General features: G+C 35.9%; 3 protein-coding genes across 3 annotated transcripts in view; 1 reads left to right on the plus strand and 2 right to left on the minus strand.

Moving 5' to 3' along the window:
• The window catches only part of LOC123525099 (CST complex subunit STN1-like), a 30522-nt gene continuing 7059 nt past the window's right edge, over nt 1-23463 (plus strand). The window contains exons 1-7 of the mRNA XM_053538178.1: nt 1-148; nt 556-651; nt 1328-1390; nt 1970-2140; nt 8336-8490; nt 10697-10834; nt 19542-19646. Of these exons, the coding sequence (XP_053394153.1) occupies nt 4-148; nt 556-651; nt 1328-1390; nt 1970-2140; nt 8336-8490; nt 10697-10834; nt 19542-19646 (873 nt within the window). The 5' untranslated portion in view covers nt 1-3. The remainder of the gene's footprint in view (nt 149-555; nt 652-1327; nt 1391-1969; nt 2141-8335; nt 8491-10696; nt 10835-19541; nt 19647-23463) is intronic.
• Nucleotides 5207-6609, minus strand: LOC123525100 (uncharacterized). Its single transcript, XM_045303844.2, has one exon. The coding sequence runs from the start codon at nt 6538-6540 to the stop codon at nt 5449-5451; it is 1092 nt and encodes a 363-aa protein (XP_045159779.2). The 5' UTR covers nt 6541-6609; the 3' UTR covers nt 5207-5448.
• Nucleotides 10848-17075, minus strand: LOC123525098 (3 beta-hydroxysteroid dehydrogenase/Delta 5-->4-isomerase-like). The gene is made up of 5 exons (XM_053538179.1): nt 15778-17075; nt 14051-14215; nt 13099-13314; nt 12144-12329; nt 10848-11943 (listed from the first exon to the last, which is right to left on the minus strand). Exons 1-5 carry the CDS (start codon nt 15893-15895, stop codon nt 11576-11578), a joined length of 1053 nt encoding a protein of 350 aa, XP_053394154.1. The 5' UTR covers nt 15896-17075; the 3' UTR covers nt 10848-11575.

A 23463-nucleotide genomic window follows, 5' to 3' on the forward strand; every position in this document is an offset into this window, starting at 1 on the left:
AGGATGGCTTGCCCCGGGTCCTTTACAGATGACAGTAGTTTGGAGTTTTATCCACCAAAGCTATGGGGTTTGGACTACCACTTCAACGTGTATAACAAGATGTACATTGAGGACATTCTAGAAATGGAAGAGTATCCATATTATACAGGTGAAGTTTCTGCCTACATTATCTTCTCAGTTTGTATTTGATTCATAGGAAAATAACATGTATCTGACATTACTTGAAGCTCACCTGAGCCAGGCTATGTCTTTGGCATCTTGGCATGAACTCCTTCAGACTGGTAGACCACTCTGCTTCACTATACATGGCTTGGTTTAATCTTATGGGTGACTTACGGCCAGTTTTGCTCTCTGGTTTGCCAAACGAGCTATTGGCCCATTTGTGCAAAAAAGACTTTGTCGTTTGGGTAATTATATCTATATGTATTTATAGGTGCAAGTTACATATGAGACAACCTATGGAATGGCAAGTTGTATTATTGTATTCCTTGCATTATATAGTGTAAGTTTTGTTATTTGCATACAGTTATGTTCCATTATATTTATATTCAACAGGTGCTTTTTCGTTCAAGAATCACCCCATTTACAAGGTGGATGTTCTAGGAGTGGTCGTGAAAAAAGTAGAAAACTCAAAATGTTTCATTTATGCAGGTATGTAAATCAGAGATTATATTAGAAATAATATAAATTTTCATTATTATTTTTATTTCACTTAGATATTTACAAACAATACCACAAACCGATTGAAATCAGCAGCAAATATTTTAAAATCCGTATGTGTTCAAAAACAGTGTGATTTTTTGAGCAGGACTAAGGTTACTGTCTTATCAGATTACGAAATAAAAATTATACGCCAAGTCTAAATCAACCTGATGATTCGATAGGAAAGTTTACCTATAAAAATTATTTGTCTTTCACCAGTTGTTCATGTACTGAAGTTGTCATTTACTTGCAGAGTTGTGGAATTTATGTACTGCAGTTAGTCAACTGAAAACCACAAATTATGCATGAGAAATACCTAAAAGAGCAGCATAGACATAGACTGCAATACATGATTGTTATTCAATCAGACATTTGAGCCGTGCCATGGGAAAACCAACATAGTGGCTTTGCGACCAGCATGGATCCAGACCAGCCTGCGCATCCGCGCAGTCTGGTCAGGATCCATGCTGTTCGCTAACAGTTTCTCCAATTCCAATAGGCTTTAAAAGCGAACAGCATGGAGCCTGACCAGACTGCGCGGATGCGCAGGCTGGTCTGGATCCATGCTGGTCGCAAACCTACTATGTTGGTTTTCTCATGGCACGGCTCATTTAATCTCTTTCAGTTGATGATGGAACTGGTGTTATACTGTGTTGTTGCTGGAAGGACAACTTTTACAGTCATACAGGTAATAACAGAGCTTAGTTGTCTCCCTTGCAACAGTTACTGTAATAATTACAACATCACCACTGTTGGGTTGAGGCTCAGAGGCTCCCTGTAGGTTGAATGTAAACTTGCATACTTGCAAATATGCAAGTACACGTGGAGCGAGTGGGAGTGACTTGCCCAAGCTTGCAATATGTTGCATGTGCAAGAACTGAAATGGAAGTGAAGAAGGTTTTCATTTCTCCAGCCTCCAGTTTTGACCTGCTGTTTTGCTTTTTTGTCAGATTTAAAGTCGCAGTGTAGGTCATGGTGATTTTCTAGTTTTTGATGGTGGAGGGAAGATGTTAGGTGCCCCTCCCTGCACTATTTCATTATGGGTGACCACCTGGGTAGAATCACCGACTTTCTGTAAGCCAGCTGGATGGCTTCCTCACATGAAGAATTCTATACCCAGAGTGAGGCTTGAACCCACATTGATGAGGGGCAAGTGATTTGAAGTCAGAGACCTTAACACTTGGCCAAGGAGGCCCCCTTGACATGCTATAAATATGCATTAATTTAAAGTGATTTTACAATATCATATCATGTTATAATGTTTCAGCTCCTGTCTCAACTTTAGATGGTCTTCCAGTATTGTTAAGACAGAAGGTGAATGAGATACAGATGTATACTGCCGAAACCACGGAAGGCTATAGTCTCGGTGATCTGATACAAGTCAAGGGGAAGTTAAAGATCTTTAGAGACAAAAAAGAAGTTGTGGCAAATATTCACAGTATCCTTTATTTCATTAGTGCTTGAATGAAACTTGACAAGATAAGAGTTGAAAGTTTAAAACTAGAATTAGAACAGATTATTTTATGTTCACGAGTATTAATAGAAAAATTGGTATACCTAAAATGTTGCTATGAACAATAAATCATGTTGAAATGACCATGTTCAATAACTGAAAAAAAAAGAGATCATTGAATGACACTAACGATGGTCTGCTGACCGCAGGACAGTATTTTCAGGTGGGCCAGTAAATCCTGAAAGCTGGCGGTTATGCTAAACTCCTAAGATTCACAGGTTGTCAATATAAAATCAACTAAAATTTGCTCATCTACTAAGAATTTTTAACATACATTATCTGAAAGTAATTGCAGTTATCAAAGACAGAAAGTAACTAAGATTTTCTGAAAAGTACATGATTGTTCTGCTGTGTGATATGATGATTGTACATGTGCTGTGATCATGAATTTATGACAAGTTCACTTTTTCAGTAACTCTAGAACATTACAGATTACTTAAATTTTAATCCATTGTCAATGCATCTTAATGAAATTGCCTTAAGGAAAAAAAATCATCTGAAAATGTGTTGCAAGGAAGATCTGCAATACTCAAGTCATAATGACTTATTAAGTTATTTATGTCTGACCAATTGCTCAATCTCATTTTGTTTTTATCTGAAATAAATACAATCTCTATAAAAACTGAATCATTACTTTTTTCAAGTAATTCATTTATGTGATCTGGAAAGGCAGTTTACAATGTCAGAATCGAAAGTATGGCCAGCAGTTTCAGCTTTGATATTATACACAAAATGGTGGCAGCTCCCTTTGTGTTGAAAATTTGAAGTTGACTTGGTTTTTCAGTTGCTCTGATAAACATGCTGCAAACAGATGTTTGTGTGTTTGTGTTTTTTCAGCTGAATTATTTAAAGAATTATGACAGCTATTCTACTCATCGCAGTAGTTGGTGTAGTCATTTGTGTAAGTTACACATGCAATTTTTATATGCCCATCCCTGAAATAGCGGGACGTATGATGTGAACACCTGTGGCGGGCGGGTGGCATTCGGCATCCAAAAGCATGTTCGCTCTCTAAGTCAAACAGTTCTCATCTGATCTTCACCAAACTTGCTGACAATGTTTGTTGGCATAATTTCTCAACCAGTTTCAATAACCAGCCAAATCGCCCCAGGGACTCTTGGATTATGGCCCTTGAATTACTTGAAAAACTGCGAATTTAGCCTGTCCGCTCTCTTAAGTCGAACAGTTTTCATCAGATCTTCACCTAACTTGCTAACAATGTTTGCGGGCATAATATCTTGTTTGATAACAAGCCAAATCGCCCAAGGCACTCTTGGATTATGGCCCTTGAATTATTTAGACAGGCTTATTTTGTGACAGTCTGGCACTCTTGTTTATCTAAGTAACCTTTACATATATTGGATTGAAATTTTATACAATGTTTCTAAGTCATCAAAAACTACTGAAGTAACCAAGCTAGATAAAATCTTCAAAATTTGGTTGAAGTTTTGCATGCAAGTTGTCGAAATTATTAGAATAAATTATAATGATAAGTTAACTCAGCTACATTAGTGTCTTGTCAAGTTATGGCCCTTGTTTGATTTTGAAGATGAGGAATGTTGGAGTGCGCTGTCTTATAGACAGTTCTTGTTATATTTTAAGTTACTTTTTCTTCACTCTAGCTAAATGAATGCCCCTAGATTTTAGAACACAGTTTTCAATAATTATCGTTTCAGAGTCTTTGGTTTAAACATATTCTATTTATAAGTCATTACATGAATAATACACAGCAAATGTGTTAAGGGAATTGGACAAAAAGCTAATTAGCTTACGGTTGTCATTTCCGTAAAGTTCAAAGTCTTTGAACAGTAAAACTTTTATATAATCTTTTTATACCAGAGGTTTTGAAAGTTAAAACTGTTGGTGTCATTAAATTTTATAGTGGATATTGATTTTTGGGAACTGCTGGATTTTAGAAAGTTTGTGGTCCTTCAGGCCACTTGAAAAAAACAGTGTCTTTCTCTGTAGTTTTCTGTCTGGTATTTTTGAGGATGAATATTAAGTAGATCTACCCAAAGAGCTATAAAAATAAATAGATTGGCAACTTGAAAGGCATATAGAGCAAATCTCGCCAACCTCCCGTGACAAAAAAACGAGATCTCGTTTACCGAAAGTGGCGCTTTCTCCACGCGCCATTTTGTATGCGAAAGCAATTATTCATCGGTAAAATAATTATCACCGTATGACCACGCTTCTTTCGATGACAAAAAAAAACGTGTACTTCGTGTCTTAAGACCATTTCACATTAAACTAATTTTGTTTTAGAAGCTAACATGTATTTTAAATGTAGTTTTAAAGGTACAAATTGTAACTCCATGCTCGCCGATGTTTGTTTTTAGTAAGATAACGCCGAATCACGCTCTGACACGAGCTCACGCGAGATTACAGCCAGTTGCCATTCTGTGTATTTTATACTTCTTTGATCTACCATGTTTATTGGGCTTATCAAAACAGTATTGTAATAGAGCTACTGTTGTCACCCTTTTTGTCAGTGCTTGTACTAGCGTCTATGTCAAGGAAGTTTTGTGTGAAAACAGGTTCTTCTAAAACTGATTGGCTATTGGTTTTTCAAACTTCAAACTTTTATTTTGCAACATGAGGTTACCTCTTTTTATTTTGTTGAAATTATGCCCCTTCTTAACTTACAATTATGAAAGTGTAGCATTAGAGCATGTTTCTAAGGAACTAATGGACCAAATGTTTTCAGATTCTGTACATAATTTTGTCATCATGAGATCATTTCAGATGGCATATTTCATAGACCTTGCTTACATTTTGGCAAAATTATGTCCCTTTTTCAACTTAAAAAATTCTGCTGAAGATTTTGTATGTAAGCTAGTGTAACTTTGAAGGGCTTCAGAATGTTTTGCTTATTGTTATGAGATAGCTCTGTTTTTTTTTAAATGATTAATTTTGTCTTGGGGATTGTAGTAAATTATATAGCCTATTAGATATAGTCATAAATTTTACAAATCAAAAATTAAGTATCACTCAGCCACTCAGCAATTCTTTAATGTTATGAAAAGCTGTGTTTTGTACATATTTATACATTGTAGCTTGTATCTATAATCATTTTGCTTTTGACAGAATGGTTGTAAATGAATAATAGAAAATTACATTCTTGTGTATTGTCTTTGACACATAGTATGATAGTATAAAAGAGTCACCATGTCAGTTTATGCAGTAAAATTTGGTATTTTCTATACAGTGTCAGAATATGTTTGTTTTTGTTTTCACCCAGTTGTTGGATAAAGTATATAGCCAGAGAATGTACTCCATACATGATGCACATAGAATGGCCGACTTCCATATGGTCCATGTTTGACTACCTTAATTTCATCGCCTTTATTAAGGTGTAACACGATCATGTTACTGTCACCTCCATGTCCTTTCCCATTAACATACAGCCATAACACATTGCGACCATTTCTTTGCAAACACATTTCTAGGTTGCGATCACTTGCCAAAATGTGTGTGTAGAACACGTAAACACCAGGTACCGGAGAAGTGAAGATTCCAGTCTGTCCAGAATATGCATTTCCTGTGTTAGTTATAACTTGATTAAACACAGCGGTTTGCCACGGGTCCAGGTTTTCAATGTGGGAAGCGAGCCTGGCAGAAAATGCGATCTGTTGCAATTTCAAGCTCTCGGCTACTCCTGTAATACTTGTAACAACAGATTCATATTTTGTTTCCATTGTGTTGACAGCTCTGTCACACTCAATTGCAAGTTTAGAAATTGACTTTTCATTATTTAAAACCTTTTGTTCAATAAGCAACTCTTCCATTGTTTCTTTATAAGCTGTTATATCATCTATTTTCTTTTGCATTTGCTCCATTTCTTCTCTGTGCATGTCTTCCTGTGTTTTCAGGTTCTCTTGAATAACTTCCAGATTTTCTTTAAGTGTCTTTACTTCAGTTTTAGCATCCTGTTCTGTTTTTCTCAGAGTTTCAAGCTCTGCAGTAACTTTGATACGTTCTTGTTTTTCAGCATTGAAAGCATACAACAAGGACTTTGTTACTTGTACCACATCACTGAGTTTCTGGTTTACCTCAGACATATCCACTGTTTTATCGTCACAATCACTATTTCTGTTAGTCTTGTCAGTTATATTCCAATCTGTGATATTCTCCGCTATCTCCCTTACTGTGGTTTTTAAATTATTTATTTCTTGTTTCATCAACGTATTTTCATATGTCTGAATCCCAAATTTCTGTTCTAAAATGTTTACTTTTTTTTCTATATGATTAATTCCCCTGCATTCTGATCCAACAAAAAACAAATAAAGTACAGACAGCATTTGAAAGTTAATTTTCACAGCCATTTTTGTTCTTAGATTTTAGTGCTGTATTTCTAATAAGAAATTGTTGAGTGTGTGTTTGGGAAGAAAATGATATTTTCAATCATTTGCTCACGTTGTGTTAATGTTGTAAACTAGGGAAATTTTTGAAACATTAATTTTGTAAATAAAAGTATGAAATAAGAAAAATTTAATGTTTTACATTTTGTATTTTAGATTATCACTGTATTGCACAAGTAGTTAGCACCTTTTTCTGAATCTGATAATGTGCACAATTTTGCAACTGTTGTGGTGTTTAACAAATGATTAATCTGCATTGTTGTGCATAAAGATAAAATTCTGATTTCATCTGTTTACTTTTATGAAACAGTTCCAGTTGTTTCTAAATATATCATTGTCAGTTCTGTAATCTCCTGTGAACATCTAAAACTTGCCAAAATTTAAGCAAAAATGTCAAATAAAATCTCTGAATACTACTTCTAATAGTTCAAAACAGTTTTAACCTTTACTCTGCTAAATTTCTAAAATGAACTGGTCCATCAATCAATTTTGGCAGTTCCACTTCTTATATAAAGGGATGTTCTCAGAAAATTTACTGACTGAATAGCAAACTGTGCAGACCATGGTCTTGATCTGCTCTGGTCACAAATGAAGACTACAAAATAAACAAAACAACAATTGCTTTGAACTTACAGTAACACTGAAATCATATAAAAAGTTTGCATCCTGTTTACACACAATTTCCTTCAGATGTTGTTTTTGCCAGAAAATATCTGAGAAAAGTCTCAGGTTTTTCCTATGTTATCAAGAGTAATCGGAAAAAATTATCTTATTGTCTAGATCCTACTGGTGAAAGAATTCTTCAATAGATGTTTACCCAACTGTTATCTTTTCAGAAGTAAACATAAACAAAATCCTGAATTTCAGTCTTGTGTTTCAAAATTGAAAATTTTGTTATTAAAATGGCAATGCCATGAAATGGATTCTGTGATAATCATTCTATTTAAGGAATGGGCGCACTAGTAAATTGGAAGTAATATGTTGTGCAGAGTTGTTTTGCTATTTTAGAACTTGAGATATATGTAGATAATAGGGAGGGTTCTGTCATACATAGCGATGGTAATAGTGATGCTTATTTAGGTGTAGATGTACTGTGTTAAGGAAAGTACTGGGTAATAACATTCAAGGTTTGGGTCATGTTTATTTAGCTGTAGAAGTACTGATTGTTCATGGGAAGTAATTAATGTTATTCATGGTTCTGTCATACTTATTTAGGAGTACAGATACTGTTAAGGGAAGTGATGGTACTCCAGGTTCTGTCATGCTAATTGAAGAGTAAATGTACTAATTATAAGGAAAGGGCACCTTTAGCAGAAATTATTGTTTGCAGGGGTCTGTCATACTAATTAAAGAACATAGCATCTGTAGAAGATGTTATTCTGTGCAGAGGTCTATCATACTTAATTGAAGAAGAAGATGTTATTCTGTGCAGAGGTCTATCATACTTAATTGAAGAAGAAGATGTCATTCTGTGCATAGACCTGTCATACTAAAAAAAAAGAGGAATGAGGCACCTTTTGAAGAAGTTAGTGTGCACAGAGGTCTTTTATACTAATTAAGTAACAGGGTATCTCTAGAAGAAATTACTGTTTGCAGGGGTCTGTGATATTTATTAAGGGATAAGGTACCTTCAGAAGAAGTTACAGCATGCAGGGGCTATCATATTAATTAAGGAATAGACACCTTTAAAAGAAGTTTTGTGTTCCAGGTTCTGTCATACAAGTTTATATATTTTACCAGTCCTTAACTTGAGCATCAGAGAAGATTACTGACCCACAGTTTCAGGTGTTCAGAATGTGTGAGTTACCAAGACTATATAGTCAGCGTTATGACAGACCATTCCAACTGCCATACAAGGTGCAGCAGGCACTTAAACAACGTAGACAAGAATCAACATCTGGTATCACATCTGAGGTAAATATTACTGAAACAAAATAGACATCAGGTATCACATCTGAGGTAAATAGTACTGAAACAGCATAGACAAGAATCCACATTTAGTATCACATCTGAGGAAAATATTAGAGCTGCTTTTGAGAAAAGCGTATGTCTCCCACAACTGCCTAATCATCTAAATAGCAAGTCAGTCTTTATATAAACTGTTTACTCACTACAAATATACCTTTGAAGAGTAAAAAGGCTTATTTTTGGTAATTCAAGGGCCATAATTCTGAAATGCGTCAGGTGATTTGGCTATTTAATGAACTTGGCCGAGGAGTTATGGACAAAAACATTTGGTTCAAGTTTGGTGAAGATTGGATAAGAAATGTTCGACTAAGAGCGCCGACAAGAGTAAAAAGGCCAATTTTCAGTTATTCAAGGGCCATAATTCCAAAGTGCCTGGACCGATTTGGCTAGTTATCAAACTTGGCCAAGGTTTTATGGTCAAACACATTTTGTTCAAGTTTGGTGAAGATCGGATGAGAAATGTACAACTTAAGAGTGCGGACAAGATTTGTGATAGACAGACAGACAGACACACACGCGCAGACACACACACACAGACACACACACAGACAGGAGTAAATCGATATGTCTCCCTCATCACTGTGTGGTGGGAGACATAATTACTGAAACAGAGTAGACAAGAATCCACATCTGGTATCACATCTGAGGTTAATATTACTGAAACAACATAGACAAGAATCCACATCCGGTATCACATCTGAGGTAAATATTACTGAAACAGAGTAGACAAGAATCCACATCCGGTATCACATCTGAGGTAAATATTACTGAAACAGTGTAGACAAGAATCCACATCCGGTATCACAACTTTACGTAAATATTACTGAAACAGCTTAGACAAGAAACCTCATTCGGTATCACATCTGAGGTAAATATTACTGAAACAACATAGACAAGAATCCACATCCGGTATCACATCTGAGGTAAATATTACTGAAACAACATAGACAAGAATCCACATCTGGTATCACATCTGAGGTAAATATTACTGAAACAACATAGACAAGAATCCACATCTGGTATCACATCTGAGGTAAATATTACTGAAACAACCTAGACAAGAATCCACATCTGGTATCACATCTGAGGTAAATATTACTGAAACAACATAGACATGAATCCACATCTGGTATCACATCTTAGGTAAATATTACTGAAGCAACTTACACAAGAAACCACATCTGGTATCACATCTGAGGTAAATATTACTGAAACAACATAGACATGAATCCACATCTGGTATCACATCTGAGGTTAATATTACTGAAACAACATAGACAAGAATCCACATCCGGTATCACATCTGAGGTAAATATTACTGAAATAACATAGACAAGATTCTACATCTGGTATTACATCTAAGGTTAATTTTATTGTTAGTTGATGCAGGTTTTATAATACTGCTGTTATTCATACAAAGGAGTCCTGTATAGCACCAGTATACATCATGTCTGTGGTGTTCTGTCTTTAGTGTGAGGAAATCAGATTTGCTTGATGTTTACTTTAGCCTTTCTAAGTATGTTGCCACATTCAACTTTCCATGTAGTGTTGCATTTGAATATCTAATGATTTGTTCTCAAAGGGTTGTAGTTACAGAAAGTTGCCTCTACGGTCTGCAAGATACACCAAACAGATGACCTTGATACCAGAACAACTTTTCTTATACAAGTACTTAACATTCTTTAGAGGAATTTATTGTATTACATAAACATGCATGCTTATATACAATCATATCCCCCTGAGTGAGGCATCATACCTCTCTGTAAGTTTGTCTGTCAGTATTAAACTCTGTTTTAAATGATTCAAGGGATTTCATTGAAACAAAGAATAAGGAGGAGGTCTTTCACTTGACAGTCTGTACCTCCAAGATCAAGGTTATTGACAAAGGGCACTAGCTCTCACACTAACCTTAATCCTGTGTCAGCGCGCTGTGCCATTCTAGGGACATGCATTTTCAATGAAAGCATTTCTGGTTTGGTTATAGGAAAGTGACTAGACCATACGTATTTAGTACTGTTGTACTAAAAATAGTATTGAAGACTGCTTTTTTTGCACATTTTTTTGACAGTCCTGTATTCTATTATACTGAATTCATTTTAAATTGCTTACGTAACACTTTGAATCATGTATAACATGCTTTAATCTGTTTCAGACATCTGTGGTGTGTGACCTAAAAGCTGTGATATTTGATTATATTTCCAAAAGCAATCACATAGTTGACCTTCCTGTTAGTGACCTTTTGCAATACACCAAGGTCAAGGACATCTTAACAAAACTAAACAATGGTCAGGTAAGTTATCTCATTTCTGAATAGCTTTATTTTCACTGAGGTTGATAAGGTTGATAAATGATGTAAAACTGATATTGAAATATAACAAAAGAACTGAAACCAATTATGAATATTTGGAAAAAGCAGGGTTTTCATTTTTGTCAAAAGTGTCTTATGTTTTACTCCTTTACATCCCTGTTTTTGTACTATTCTGTGACACTTTGCATACATCATTAATTCCAAAGGCAATTTTTCTCCAAGTTTTTATAAATTTTGAAAGGAATTTAGTGTACAAGTTGCATAAAAAAGGGACAGTATCACTTAAATGGGAGCCAGACAAAACCCCTCCCGCTGTTTCCTGATGAAGGGGACAAAACATCAACAGTTTAATGGGTAGGACAAAACCCCTCTCATTAAAATTTCAAGGCAGGCAAAACCACTCCTGCTGAAATTTCAAGGTGGACTTAACCCGTCCCATTTAGGTTTCAAGGCAGATAAAACCCCTCCCATTGTGCTGTAGAAATGTATATACTATATATTAAGTTATTCTCTTGTAATATTACTCATTTTTGGATTTTACAGGGAATAAAAGTACGGATTTGTATTTATTATTAAAGATTATTTATAGTCACCACAGGTAGCCCATTATAAAGAACAAATCATTCACTTAGCACAAAGTTTCAATGTTCTGTAAGTCTGCTGTTCCATTGTTTATATGATAAACTGACTGCAGTTGAGTATTGACAGTGCTTTGTATTCTGCCTATAGCTCCATATGTTTGTAATACAGTAAACTTCTCTGTTTGGCTTCCTCCGGTGAGAAAATTGGTTTGAAACCAAGCTCTTGTCTGGCTCTCATGCTACTAAAGGTCAAGGTCATATTGATATACTTCACACTGTAGGATTCTGCTGGAAGATTTATCTTGATCAAGGGAGATAATGCTTTCACAACTAATTCTGAGAAAAGCAAGAAAATATAAACCAGTCTGAAAGGAAATTTAATTGAGGACAGTCTGTAACCTCTGACCTCTAAGAATGGTTCCATGAATTCAAATGTGTTCTGTTGAGGAGTGTCATCTGGTATGAAGTAGAACTTGCCACCGAGTTTTGAGTTCCCAGTCAATTCTTTATCTGGAAAAGAAATACTACATGTAAAAGTAATATCATAGATAGTCCGGTAGGATTTTGTGATATATGTATACTAACTCTGTTATTTGCTATACCTGAGTCAGTTATGCTTGTTCTTTAAACGTGGATTTTTTGTTAAGTGACAAACACAAGTTAATGTAATACTTGTACTGATCAAAAACAGCTTTAGACCTAATACCTACCAGCACAAATGAAAGCCCAGGCAGTATTCCCCACATAGACTGGCTGAAACAGTGCTGTGCCATTACCAACTTGGTATAATGTACCATTGGAATCTCGTGCATTCCGTAGACCATTGGTAATATAGTACGGATCTCCCTCTCCATACATAACATTAGCTCTCAATGACATTGTCTGTAACAGACTTCCTGTAAATATACCCATGACATTAATTTGCAAATTTGCTGAATAATTTGAGTAGAAGACTCATTAAGAGGTCATAGGTTTGATTCCCTAGCAAGTTGTATTTTCTTTGTGATGGTTGACTCTCCACCTCCAAGTCATGGTTATTTTTTAATAAGGCCAAACTAAAAAATACATGTGATTAGGGTTACTTTACCACCCCCCAATCTTGTAATAATAGGATAGATAGTTTTTCCAAAGTGTGAAATACAGCTATAAAACAGACACCAAAGTATGAATTTTAACAAATGTTGTCAAAATATCCTTGAAATCAGCTTTTTACATCATCCTTTTTTCATTTTCTTTCAAGATGAACATAAATACTTTGGGATTGGGGTTCAAATTTAGGGTCAACTTGTTAATTCTATACACAGTTTGTCTAGCCTAACTGTTTGGAAACCAAGAATATTGTTAAGTTAACAGACTAACATAATGGTAATACTTGCAAAAAGGTTTGTGAAACCCAATGAAATAAACTCAGAAAGTATTATCAATTCTAATGGCAAATTTAGTTGTATAAGATAAAAACACACACACACGCACACACACACATACACACACACACACACACATTTTCAGTTGAGATCACTGATAGTGAACTTCTTTTGGTAAATATTTGATCTTGTTATCAAATAAATTGATGGTAGAAAACACAGCTTATATTCTTTTCAAAGGAGCAGTTTTAGTAATACTTTAAGCTGAATTTGAAAATTAAAATGTATTCAAAACTGTTACCATTTTGTGTTGGAGTACCATTAGCTTTCAGAACTAGGCACTCTGCTTTATATTTTGTCTCTGGATAGCCTGGAAATAAAAATTCTGTAGGTGGCGCTGTGTTAGCCTCATTTCCATCTATGATGTCATCATATCCAATGACAACATCCACAGTACTGCAGTAAATGAATCTTTTGACATCATTTAGGAGGCAGGCCTTTATAAGGTTGGCAGTACCTGAAACATGAAAAACTTCAAATTGATGATCAAGGTTGCTTTAAATATGTAGGGAAAGTTTGGTTGTGTAAGACAAATTGTTGGTAGGTCTTTTCAAATGCTGCTTCTTACCCGATATACTGTCAGATTATTACGCGACTTATGATATAAATGTCTGGTCCAGAGTTTGTGCTATTGACATGTTTAAAGTTCGGTATATAAATACTATTTAGTAAAACACTTTCTTAATGGCTGCTCAGAACTTTAAGGTCATGTGACATTTACTGGGGCAAAATCTCATTTTTCAAAAAGATTCAGTTACATCTTGAAGTTTCTGGCTGATAAAGACAACCTAAAGAGATAGCATGCCATAGTTGTAGTTGATAACAGACTGAAAGTATATGAAGAACAGTAAAATATTTTGTTATAGTTAAGTATACTTTTTTAATGCTTTACGGTTCAACTTATCCTCAGTTTATTTGATTCAGGTAGAGTTTGCCTTTCAGCCATGGTTTGAATTTTTCTTGTGAGGTATCCATGACTACTGACAATATATAATATGAAATGTTTATGATTTTACTATAGTGTGTAATGTGCCCACACATGCCTTACATTTTGCCTGTAATGGCTCCTGAAAATTATTCAACCATTACAACTGGACCTTCAACATATGAAGGGTAGAACTGATCTGGAGCATTGTGTCTACATTTCATACTACAATGATATGATGCATTTACCTAATAATGTATTGTTTTACCTTCAACATTGATGTTGTACATTCCCTTGAAGTCAGGAAATGTACCATAGCTGATTTTCCCTGCTATATGATACACACTATCAACACCCTTTAAGGCTTCTGCTAGAATACTGAGATCTGTCACACTTCCTATTACAGATGAAATTGGCTTTCTGTCACTGTGACCTGTTTGTATAAAACGTTGTAAAAGAATCTGTTCGTAGAGTAGTATGACACCAAGCAGCAATAGTGTTACTTAGACCTACTTTAATATTATCATAGCATCATACAGTAACTGAACACATTGAATTTCCTATAGCAGCCATATGTATAAAGCAGTCACTTGCCCTAAACAGCAAGTCGGCTGAAACTTTCCAGTTTCAAACTGACTCCAGTAGTAACCTGCCTTTAAATTAATAAATCTAGTCAAAGGTGGCTTGTTTTTTTTCCTAGGCCAGTAGTTCTTTCTCATCACCTAAAATTTGGTCCATGATGTCCATTAGTTTTATTAGCTCACCTGAGCCAAAGGCTCATGGTGAGCTTTTGTGACTGCTCAAATTGAATGTCCATCGTCCTTTCGTCTGTTCGTCAACAAGTTCTATAAAAATCTTCTTCTTGAAAACCACTGGGCATATTTACACCAAACTTCACAGGATTGATCCTTAGATGGTCCCCTTCCAACATTATTCAAAGAATTGAATTCCATGCAGAACTCTGGTTGCCATGGCAACCGAAAGGAAAAACTTTAAAAATCTTCTTGTCCAGAACTGCAAGGCCTAGAGCCTTGATATTGGCATGTGACATCATCTAATGGTCCTCTATGAAAATTGTTCAAATTTTGCCCGTGGGGTGAAAAGAGGCCTCGCCCCGGGGGACGGGGGAATCCTAAGTTTTGCATAGACTTATATAGGAAAAAACTTTAAAAATCTTCTTGTCTAAAACCATAAGACCTAGGCCTTTGACATTTGGTATGTAGCATTGCCTTGTCCTCTACCAATATTGTTCAAATCATTACCCTGGAGTGAAAAGAGGTCCTGCCCCAGGGGTCTCAAGTTTTACATAGACTTATATAGGAAATTTTAAAAAAAATCTTCTTGGCTGAGGCTTTTGATATTTGGTATTTTGCATTGCCTTGTGGTCCTCTACCAAAATTGTTCAAATTATTACCCTGGGGTAAAAAGAGGCCCTGTCCCGGGTGGGAGTTGGGGGGGGGGCTCAAGTTTTTATTTTTAATTAAAAAATCTTCTTGTCCTGAAGTTCAAGGCCTAGGCCTTTGATATTTGGTGTGCAGCATTGCATAGTGGATCTCTTACAAGATTGTTCAAATTATTTCCCTGGGATGAAAAGAGGCCCCGCCATGGGGGTCACTTGTTATATGGGTTATATAGGAAAAAGCACTTAAAAATTATTAGATCATAGTTCCTAGACTGTTTAACTATAATTACCTGATGACCCAAGTGATTAGGGGTCACCTGACTGTGACCTTGACCTACTGACCTATGTTCTTATTTTTTAAGATACAACCTTGAATTTTGGATGACATGTGCAGTTAAGCACACAGATCTTATAACTGACTTTCAGTGACCATGAATGTGACTTACTGACCTTCTTTCTTTATATTTTAGGATAAGTTTGTCATTTGAATCGTGTGGCTCATATTACTCAGGTGAGCAATTTAGGGTCATCATGACCCTCTTGTATGAATAAAAGATACATTTTGTTTAAAGACAGGTTAGAATATCTATTACCTAGGAAGTTATTGTATAGTTTGAGGTCCAGGACTCTTATTTCCCTCACATGAGGTGCCTTTGTTTGTAACAGACTGACAATATGTTGCCCTAGAAACCCAGCCCCTCCTGTTACCATGACAACCTCTCCTTTTGGTGATGAAATGTTCAGCTGTTGACTGTTGGTTCTCACATGAACAGGTTTAGCTCTTGGTGTGTTTTTATTTGTTCTGTAATCAAATTTAGGATGCTTGTTACATTTTCATTTGTTTTTTTTTAACTGAAGATATGAAAATGCAGAAATACATTGAAGAGTAATAGTAGAATTGTAGCAATTAAATGTGGTCATTAAAGTTTTTTTTCTGCATTAAAAACTCAGTTAAAAAAGAAGTAAAAATTAAAAATGACAGACATTCTTAGACATTTTTAATCTTGGAATAAGTATGCAGTAATTCTTTAATAAATATGATTTTAATGTTACATAAATTGTATAGTTGCAACAGTAAAAAAAGATTATTGCAGGAAAGTATAATACCTTGATGAAAATAAATCCATACTCATATAACCTGATTTTGTATTAAGTCCAGAAACACTTTTATTTGTTCTTCTGAATATTGTTAACATATTACAACTTTCATATAACAGTATTTAATATTGACAGTCATATCACTGTAAATAAAGCTTATATTCTTTCAAGAGCACTGATACAGAAATATTTGTTTCTTATCCTCCCAGAAGAAAAAAATATTGGAAAAATGCTTTACATTAACTGCTTAATGTTAACCAAAAACTGTGCATTGTATCTAATAACTGCATTAAATCAAAGTTTGAACACTGAAATTAAACAATTTAGTGATACCCTTCCAAAAAATAAATAGGTAGAAGACAAAATAAAATTACTTTTTTAGCCTTTAAGTAGTGTGAGACTAATGGTGTGATTCGGCTTGAGGATTGTCACGGTAACAGAGCAAATCAGCTTATATCTGCAGTTCACCAGCAGGTGATAGAAGGCTGCCACATGTGTTACTTTGACTACAAACCAAATTAGCTGTAGATCTGTTACACTGCATTTTACAGTAATTTGAGATGTGTTAACATGAACAATATCTTTAAAAGTAGTGTTTCAGAGTAGGAGCAGCTTCATAATACGATGATTTTCTGAGGGTTTGTTGTTGTTGTTAGCTCACCAGAACCAAAGGCTCAGGGTGAGCTATTCTGATCACTCGTCGTCCGGCGTCATTCGTCCATCGTCCGTTGTCCGTCCGTAAACTTTTACTTTAAACGACATCTCCTCATAAACCGCTAGGCCAATTTCATCCAAACTTCACAGGAATGTTCCTTGGGTGAAGCTCTACAAAATTTTTTCAAAGAATTGAATTCTATGCACAACTCTGGTTGCCATGGCAACCGAAAGGAAAAACTTCAAAAATCTTCTTCTCAAAAACCAGAAGCCCTAGAGCTTAGATATTTGGTGTAAAGCATTGCCTAGTGGACCTCTATCAACTTTTTTCAAATCATGACCCCGGGATCAAAATTGACCCCGCCCCAGGGGTCACTTGATTTTACATAGGAAAATCTTCTTCTCAAAATCCAGAAGCCCTAGAGCTTAGATATTTGACATGTAGCAATGCCTAGTGGACCTCTACTAAAATTATTCAAATTGTGACCTGGGGTCAAAATTGACCCCGCCCCAGGGGTCACTTGATTTTACATAGGAAAATCTTCAAAAATTTTCTAAAAATAAACCAGAAGGCCTAGAGCTTAGATATTTCACATGTAGGATTGCCTAGTGGACCTCTACAAAATGTTTTCAAATAATGACCCTCCGGGTCAAAATTGACCTGCCTCAGGGGTCACTTGATTTTACATAGGAAAATCTTTCAACAATTTTCTAAAAAATAAACCAGAATGCCTAGAGCTTAGATATTTGACATGTAGCATTGCCTAGTGGACCTCTACACAATTTGTTCAAATCATGACCCCCGGGGTCAAAATTGACCCCGCCCCAGGGGTCACTTGATTTTACATAGGAAAATTTTCAAAAATTTTATAAAAATAAACCAGAAGGCCTAGATCTTAAGATATTTGACATGTAGCATTGCCTAGTAGACTTCTACAAAATTTGTTCAAATCATGACCCCCGGGGTGAAAATTGACCCTGCCCCAGGGGTCACTTGATTTTACATAGGAAAATCTTCAAAAAATTTCTAAAAATAAACCAGAAGGCCTAGAGCTTAGATATTTCACATGTAGGATTGCCTAGTGGACCTCTACAAAATTTGTTCAGTCATGATCCCCGGGGTCAAAATTGACCCCGCCCCAGGGGTCACTTGATTTTACATAGGAAAATCTTCAAAAATTTTCTAAAAATAAACCAGAAGGCCTAGGTCTTAGATATTTGACATGTAGCATTGCCTAGTAGACTTCTACAAAATTTGTTCAAATCATGACCCCCGGGATCAAATTGACCCCGCCTCATGTGGTTACTTGATTGTATATAGAAAAATCTTCAAAATTTTCTAAAAATAAACCAGAAGGCCTAGAGCTTAGATATTTGACTTGTAGCATTGCCTAGTGGACCTGTACAAAATTTGTTCAAATCTTGACCCCCTCAGGGTCAGATTGATTGTACAAATGGAAATCTTCATAAATTTGCTAAAAATAAACCAGAAGGCCTAAATCTTAGATATTTGATATGTAACATTGCCTTGCAGACTTTTACAAACTTTGTTCAAATCATGACCCCCGAGGTAAAATTGGCCCCACCCCAGGGGTTACTTGATTGTACATCGAAAAATCTTCCAAAAAATTTCTAAAAATCATCAGTTTGACATTTGAAACATGTAGCTCATATTACTCAGGTGAGCGATCCAGGGTCATCATGACCCTCTTGTTTTTAATAGTGGTTGTTGGAAGCAGCTTAATGTTGGTTCATTTTAATGCTCGTCATTTACCAATACCCATTATGAAAAAGTTCATTTGAACTCTGTAAAACATTGATCTTTGTGATATTTATTAAAGCTGTTTTTTGCACTGACATGACCTGCACAGGTTCCATAACTCTTGCATTTTTAGAAGGTTATGCCCCTTTTTCGTCTTGGTCAAGTTTTGTATTTAGGCTTGTTTCGCAGTATCCTCTTATGGGAATCAAAGGAAACTTCTCATTTGTTCACATGGTCAGTATTGCTTCATGTACAGTATTGGAAAGAATCAGTATTGGCTTCCAGATTACACATCCAGTGATTGTATCAAAGGAATTCAATATTTGTTTTACAATTATATGCTCAATGTATTGGAGAGAAATCAATTTTTGCCTCCTGGTTGTATGTCCTATTATTGTAATGGAGAGAAATCAATTTTTAAATAGTGTATTGAAGAGAAAGGGGCCTCCGTGGCTGAATGGTTAAGGTCGCTGACTTCATATCACTTGCCCCTCACCGATGTGGGTTCGAGCCTCACTCAGGGCGTTGAAATCTTCATGTGAGGAAGCCATCCAGCTGGCTTACGGAAGATCGGTGGTTCTACCCGGGTGCCCGCTCGTGATGAAATAATGCACGGAGGGGCATCTAGGGTCTTCCTCCACCATCAAAGCTTGAAATTCGCCATATGACCTATAATTGTGTCCTTGCGATGTTAAACCCAACAAAAACAAAAACAAAATTAAAGAGAAAATAGTATTTGCTATGATTACATGTCCTGTGGTTGTATTAGAGATCATGATTATATGTAGGAGAGAAATTAGTGAATTTCTACTAAAAGTTTATATTTTCTTGTATCTGTTGCAGGGTGACAGTATGGAAAAGCAGCATTCATTACTGTTTGAAACTCTAAGTTTACTGGAAGATGATGGTCATGTGACCAGAAGAAATGACAGAAGGATGCTATTTGAGGTATTGATTATTCAGTAAGAACACACTCTTTGAAGAACAGGGTTTGTGTTGTTTTGATCATGTTGGTCAATCTGCCTATCGGTTGGTTTGGTCTGTCCTATAACCTATAGGTAGCTCAAAGAATAACTAAGGTTGGGATAGTATATTTGTGTATGAGGTCAGTGGGCCATGTTAAAGGTCAGCATAAGTTGATTAATCAGCATACTTTGAAAGTTCCACCATGACACAGTGGGCTAAAGCATTGGTCTATGGTACCTTTTGTAATGTAGATTTTTTTTAGGGCAGCAGATGTGTAGTGGTTTTGATTGGTATATAGCAAGCTTATTTGAAGAACTGGCTTTGAATGGTACATGGGGTCACTTTTACTAAAACTAGAAAAATGGTTTCCGCTCAGTATCTTCAGTTTGGGTAATTTGTCAGCAACCTTGATGTGTAAATAGCTTTTTCCAAGACAGATTGGGAATAAGTTTGGCATCACTCCAGTCAAGGCCAGTGTCATTCAGTGACTTAGTTAGGAATGAGATGATTAATCTCTGCATACTTTGAGAATTCCACCATGGCACAGTGGGCTAAGGTTTTGGTCTACCGTACATTTTGTAATGTAGAAATTTTGGAGGCAGCAGATTGGTAATGGTTTTTGTACCCCCCACAACAAAGTTGTAAGGGGAGGGTATACTGGTTTCAGGTTGTCTGTCTGTCTGGCCGTCTGTCCGTCTGTCCGTAGACGCAATCTTGTGTGCACCATCTCTCCTTATCCCCTTGACAGATTTTAATGAAACCTCACACAAGTGACCAAGACCAACAGTAGTTGTGCATGGGGCATGTTAGGTTCTTTTAGAAAAATAATTTGCAGAGTTATGGGACTTTGTTTTTTTGTTACTATACTATATACATAGACACAATCTTGTGCGCACCATCTCTCCTCATCCCCTTGACACAATTTAATGAAACTTCACACAAGTGATCAGTACCAACAGTAGTTGTGCATGGGGCATGTTAGGTTCTTTTAAAAAAAAATTTGCAGAGTTATGGGACTTTGTTTTTTTGTTATTATACTATATACATAGACACAATCTTGTGCGCACCATCTCTCCTTATCCCCTTGACAGAATTTAATGAAACTTCACACAAGTGATCAGTACCAACAGTAGTTGTGCATGGGGCATGTTAGGTTCTTTTAGAAAAAAAAAAATGCAGAGTTATGGCACTTTGTTTTTTTTTGTTACTATACTATATACATAGACACAATCTTGTGCGCACCATCTCTCCTCATCCCCTTGACACAATTTAATGAAACTTCACACAAGTGATCAGTAACAACAGTAGTTGTGCATTGGGCATGTTAGGTTCTTTCAGAAAAAAAATTGCAGAGTTATGGGACTTTGTTTCTTGTTAACATACTATGTACATACAGTCTGCATATGCAATCTTGTGCGTGCCTAATCTACCAAACCCTTGCACACAATTTAATGAAACTTCACACAAGTGATCAGTACCAACCCTAGGTGTGCATGGTGAATGTTTGATTCTTTTAGATAAATATTCTGCATAGTTATGGGACTTTGTTTTTTTAGCTCACCTGTCACAAAGTGACAAGGTGAGCTTTTGTGATCGCGCGGTGTCCGTCGTCCGTCATCCGTGCGTTCGCCCGTGCGTGCGTCCGTGCGTCCGTAAACTTTTGCTTGTGACCACTCTAGAGGTCACATTTTTCATGGGATCTTTATGAAAGTTGGTCAGAATGTTCATCTTGATGATATCTAGGTCAGGTTCGAAACTGGGTCACGTGGGGTTAAAAACTAGGTCAGTAGAACTAAAAATAGAGAAACCTTGTGACCTCTCTAGAGGCCATATTTTTCATGAGATCTTCATGATTATTGGTCAGAATGTTCACCTTGATGATATCTAAGTCAAGTTCGAAACTGGGTCACGTGGGGTTAAAAACTAGGTCAGTAGGTCTAAAAATAGAAAAAACCTTGTGACCTCTCTAGAGGCCATATTTCTCAACGGATCTTCATGAAAATTGGTGAGAATATTCAGCTTGATGATATCTAGATCAGGTTTGTAACTGGGTCATTTGCGGTCAAAAACTAGGTCAGTAGGTCGAAAAATAGAAAAACCTTGTGACCTCTCTAGAGGCCATATTTTTCACGAGATCTTCATGAAAATTGTTGAGAATGTTCACCTTGATGATATCTAAGTCAAGTTCGAAACTGGGTCACGTGGGGTTAAAAACTAGGTCAGTAGGTCTAAAAATAGAAAAAACCTTGTGACCTCTCTAGAGGCCATATTTCTCAACGGATCTTCATGAAAATTGGTGAGAATGTTCAGCTTGATGATATCTAGGTCAGGTTTGTAACTGGGTCATGTGCGGTCAAAAACTAGGTCAGTAGGTCAAATAATAGAAAAACCTTGTGACCTCTCTAGAGGCCATATTTTTCAATGGATCTTCATGAAAATTGGTCAGAATTTTTTTATCTTGATGACATCTAGGTCACATGTGCTCAAAAACTAGGTCACTATGTCAAATAATAGAAATAATGACGTCATACTCAATTCAACACTGGGTCATGTGGGGATAGGTGAGCGATTCAGGACCATCATGGTCCTCTTGTGTTACTATACTGTATACATACAGTCTATATACATACAGTCCACATAATTATGCAATCTTGTGTGCGTCAAATTGCAATGTACAGTGTCAGTGCATGCGGGGGGTACATTCATCACCTTTAGTGATAGCTCTAGTTATTCCAATCTGGGCCTTTGGTAGAAATAATAATAATGTAGTGTTAGAAACACAAATTTCCAGCAAACATTGTGTTTCCACAGTTTTTGTCGAGACAAACATTGGAACTGCATTGGGGTCACTCAGGTCAAGGTCATTGTTACTTTAAAATGGTTTCCACTCAATGTTTTTAGTTCTGACAGACCTATTATCACCAAATTTGGTGTGTAGGTAACTTTGTATTCAGACAAAGGTTGAGATTTAATTTAAGTAACCAAGTCAAGGTCACTTCTGCAGTTTCCCAGCATTGCAGCTTTTCATGTTTCATAATTGTCAAAGGTCAGTAAATGACCCCTGTTGTTATCTTTTAGTCCATTAGTTCAATGTCACAGCATATTTGAGCCTAAAATTATACATCCTGTTACCTCTAAAAGGCTATGATAATAATCGCACATGCTTTACAACATGGTACAATCTGTTCTTGTATTATATGGTTATTCTTTTATATGCATGCATGTGCTTCTACTGATAACAAAAGTTATGTAAATATTGGCCTCACCAAGAGACATTTCATCAGCTGGATTCAAAAACCTCGCTTGGTCATTTTCAAACTTCAGGAGAGACAAATAACGTACCTTTTTTAAACTCTGGGACCAAATTATTTCTTGCAAACTTGGGAAGTTGAAAAAGTATTACAGATGACACTTTTTATGACAGACCTTGGGTTTTTAGTTTCTTCAGTTGCTGCACATATACGAGATTATAGAATGACATAATCTTAAAAAGCTTAATTCTGTGTGTAATATACAGATATATGACTGTTTCAAATTAAAAGTTGAAGAAATGCCCTTTGTACAAGGTTTATGGAGCAATATTAAAATAAATACAAATACAAATAATAGTTTGTTTATTTTTAGGATATAAGTATTATTTTTGACTAATAAAAACAAAATAAAAAATATACAGAGTTTTGTTAAGTGCATAAAAATGGTCTAGTGAATTTATACAAATTTGTATTTGACAGTTTTGCAGCTTTGTGACTGGGTAGGATGTCCAGTATTTTGCAAAACAAGCCGTTAGTGGTTTTGGCAT

Source organism: Mercenaria mercenaria, chromosome 3 (genome assembly GCF_021730395.1).
Source record: "Mercenaria mercenaria strain notata chromosome 3, MADL_Memer_1, whole genome shotgun sequence".
Classification (NCBI taxonomy): domain Eukaryota; kingdom Metazoa; phylum Mollusca; class Bivalvia; order Venerida; family Veneridae; genus Mercenaria; species Mercenaria mercenaria.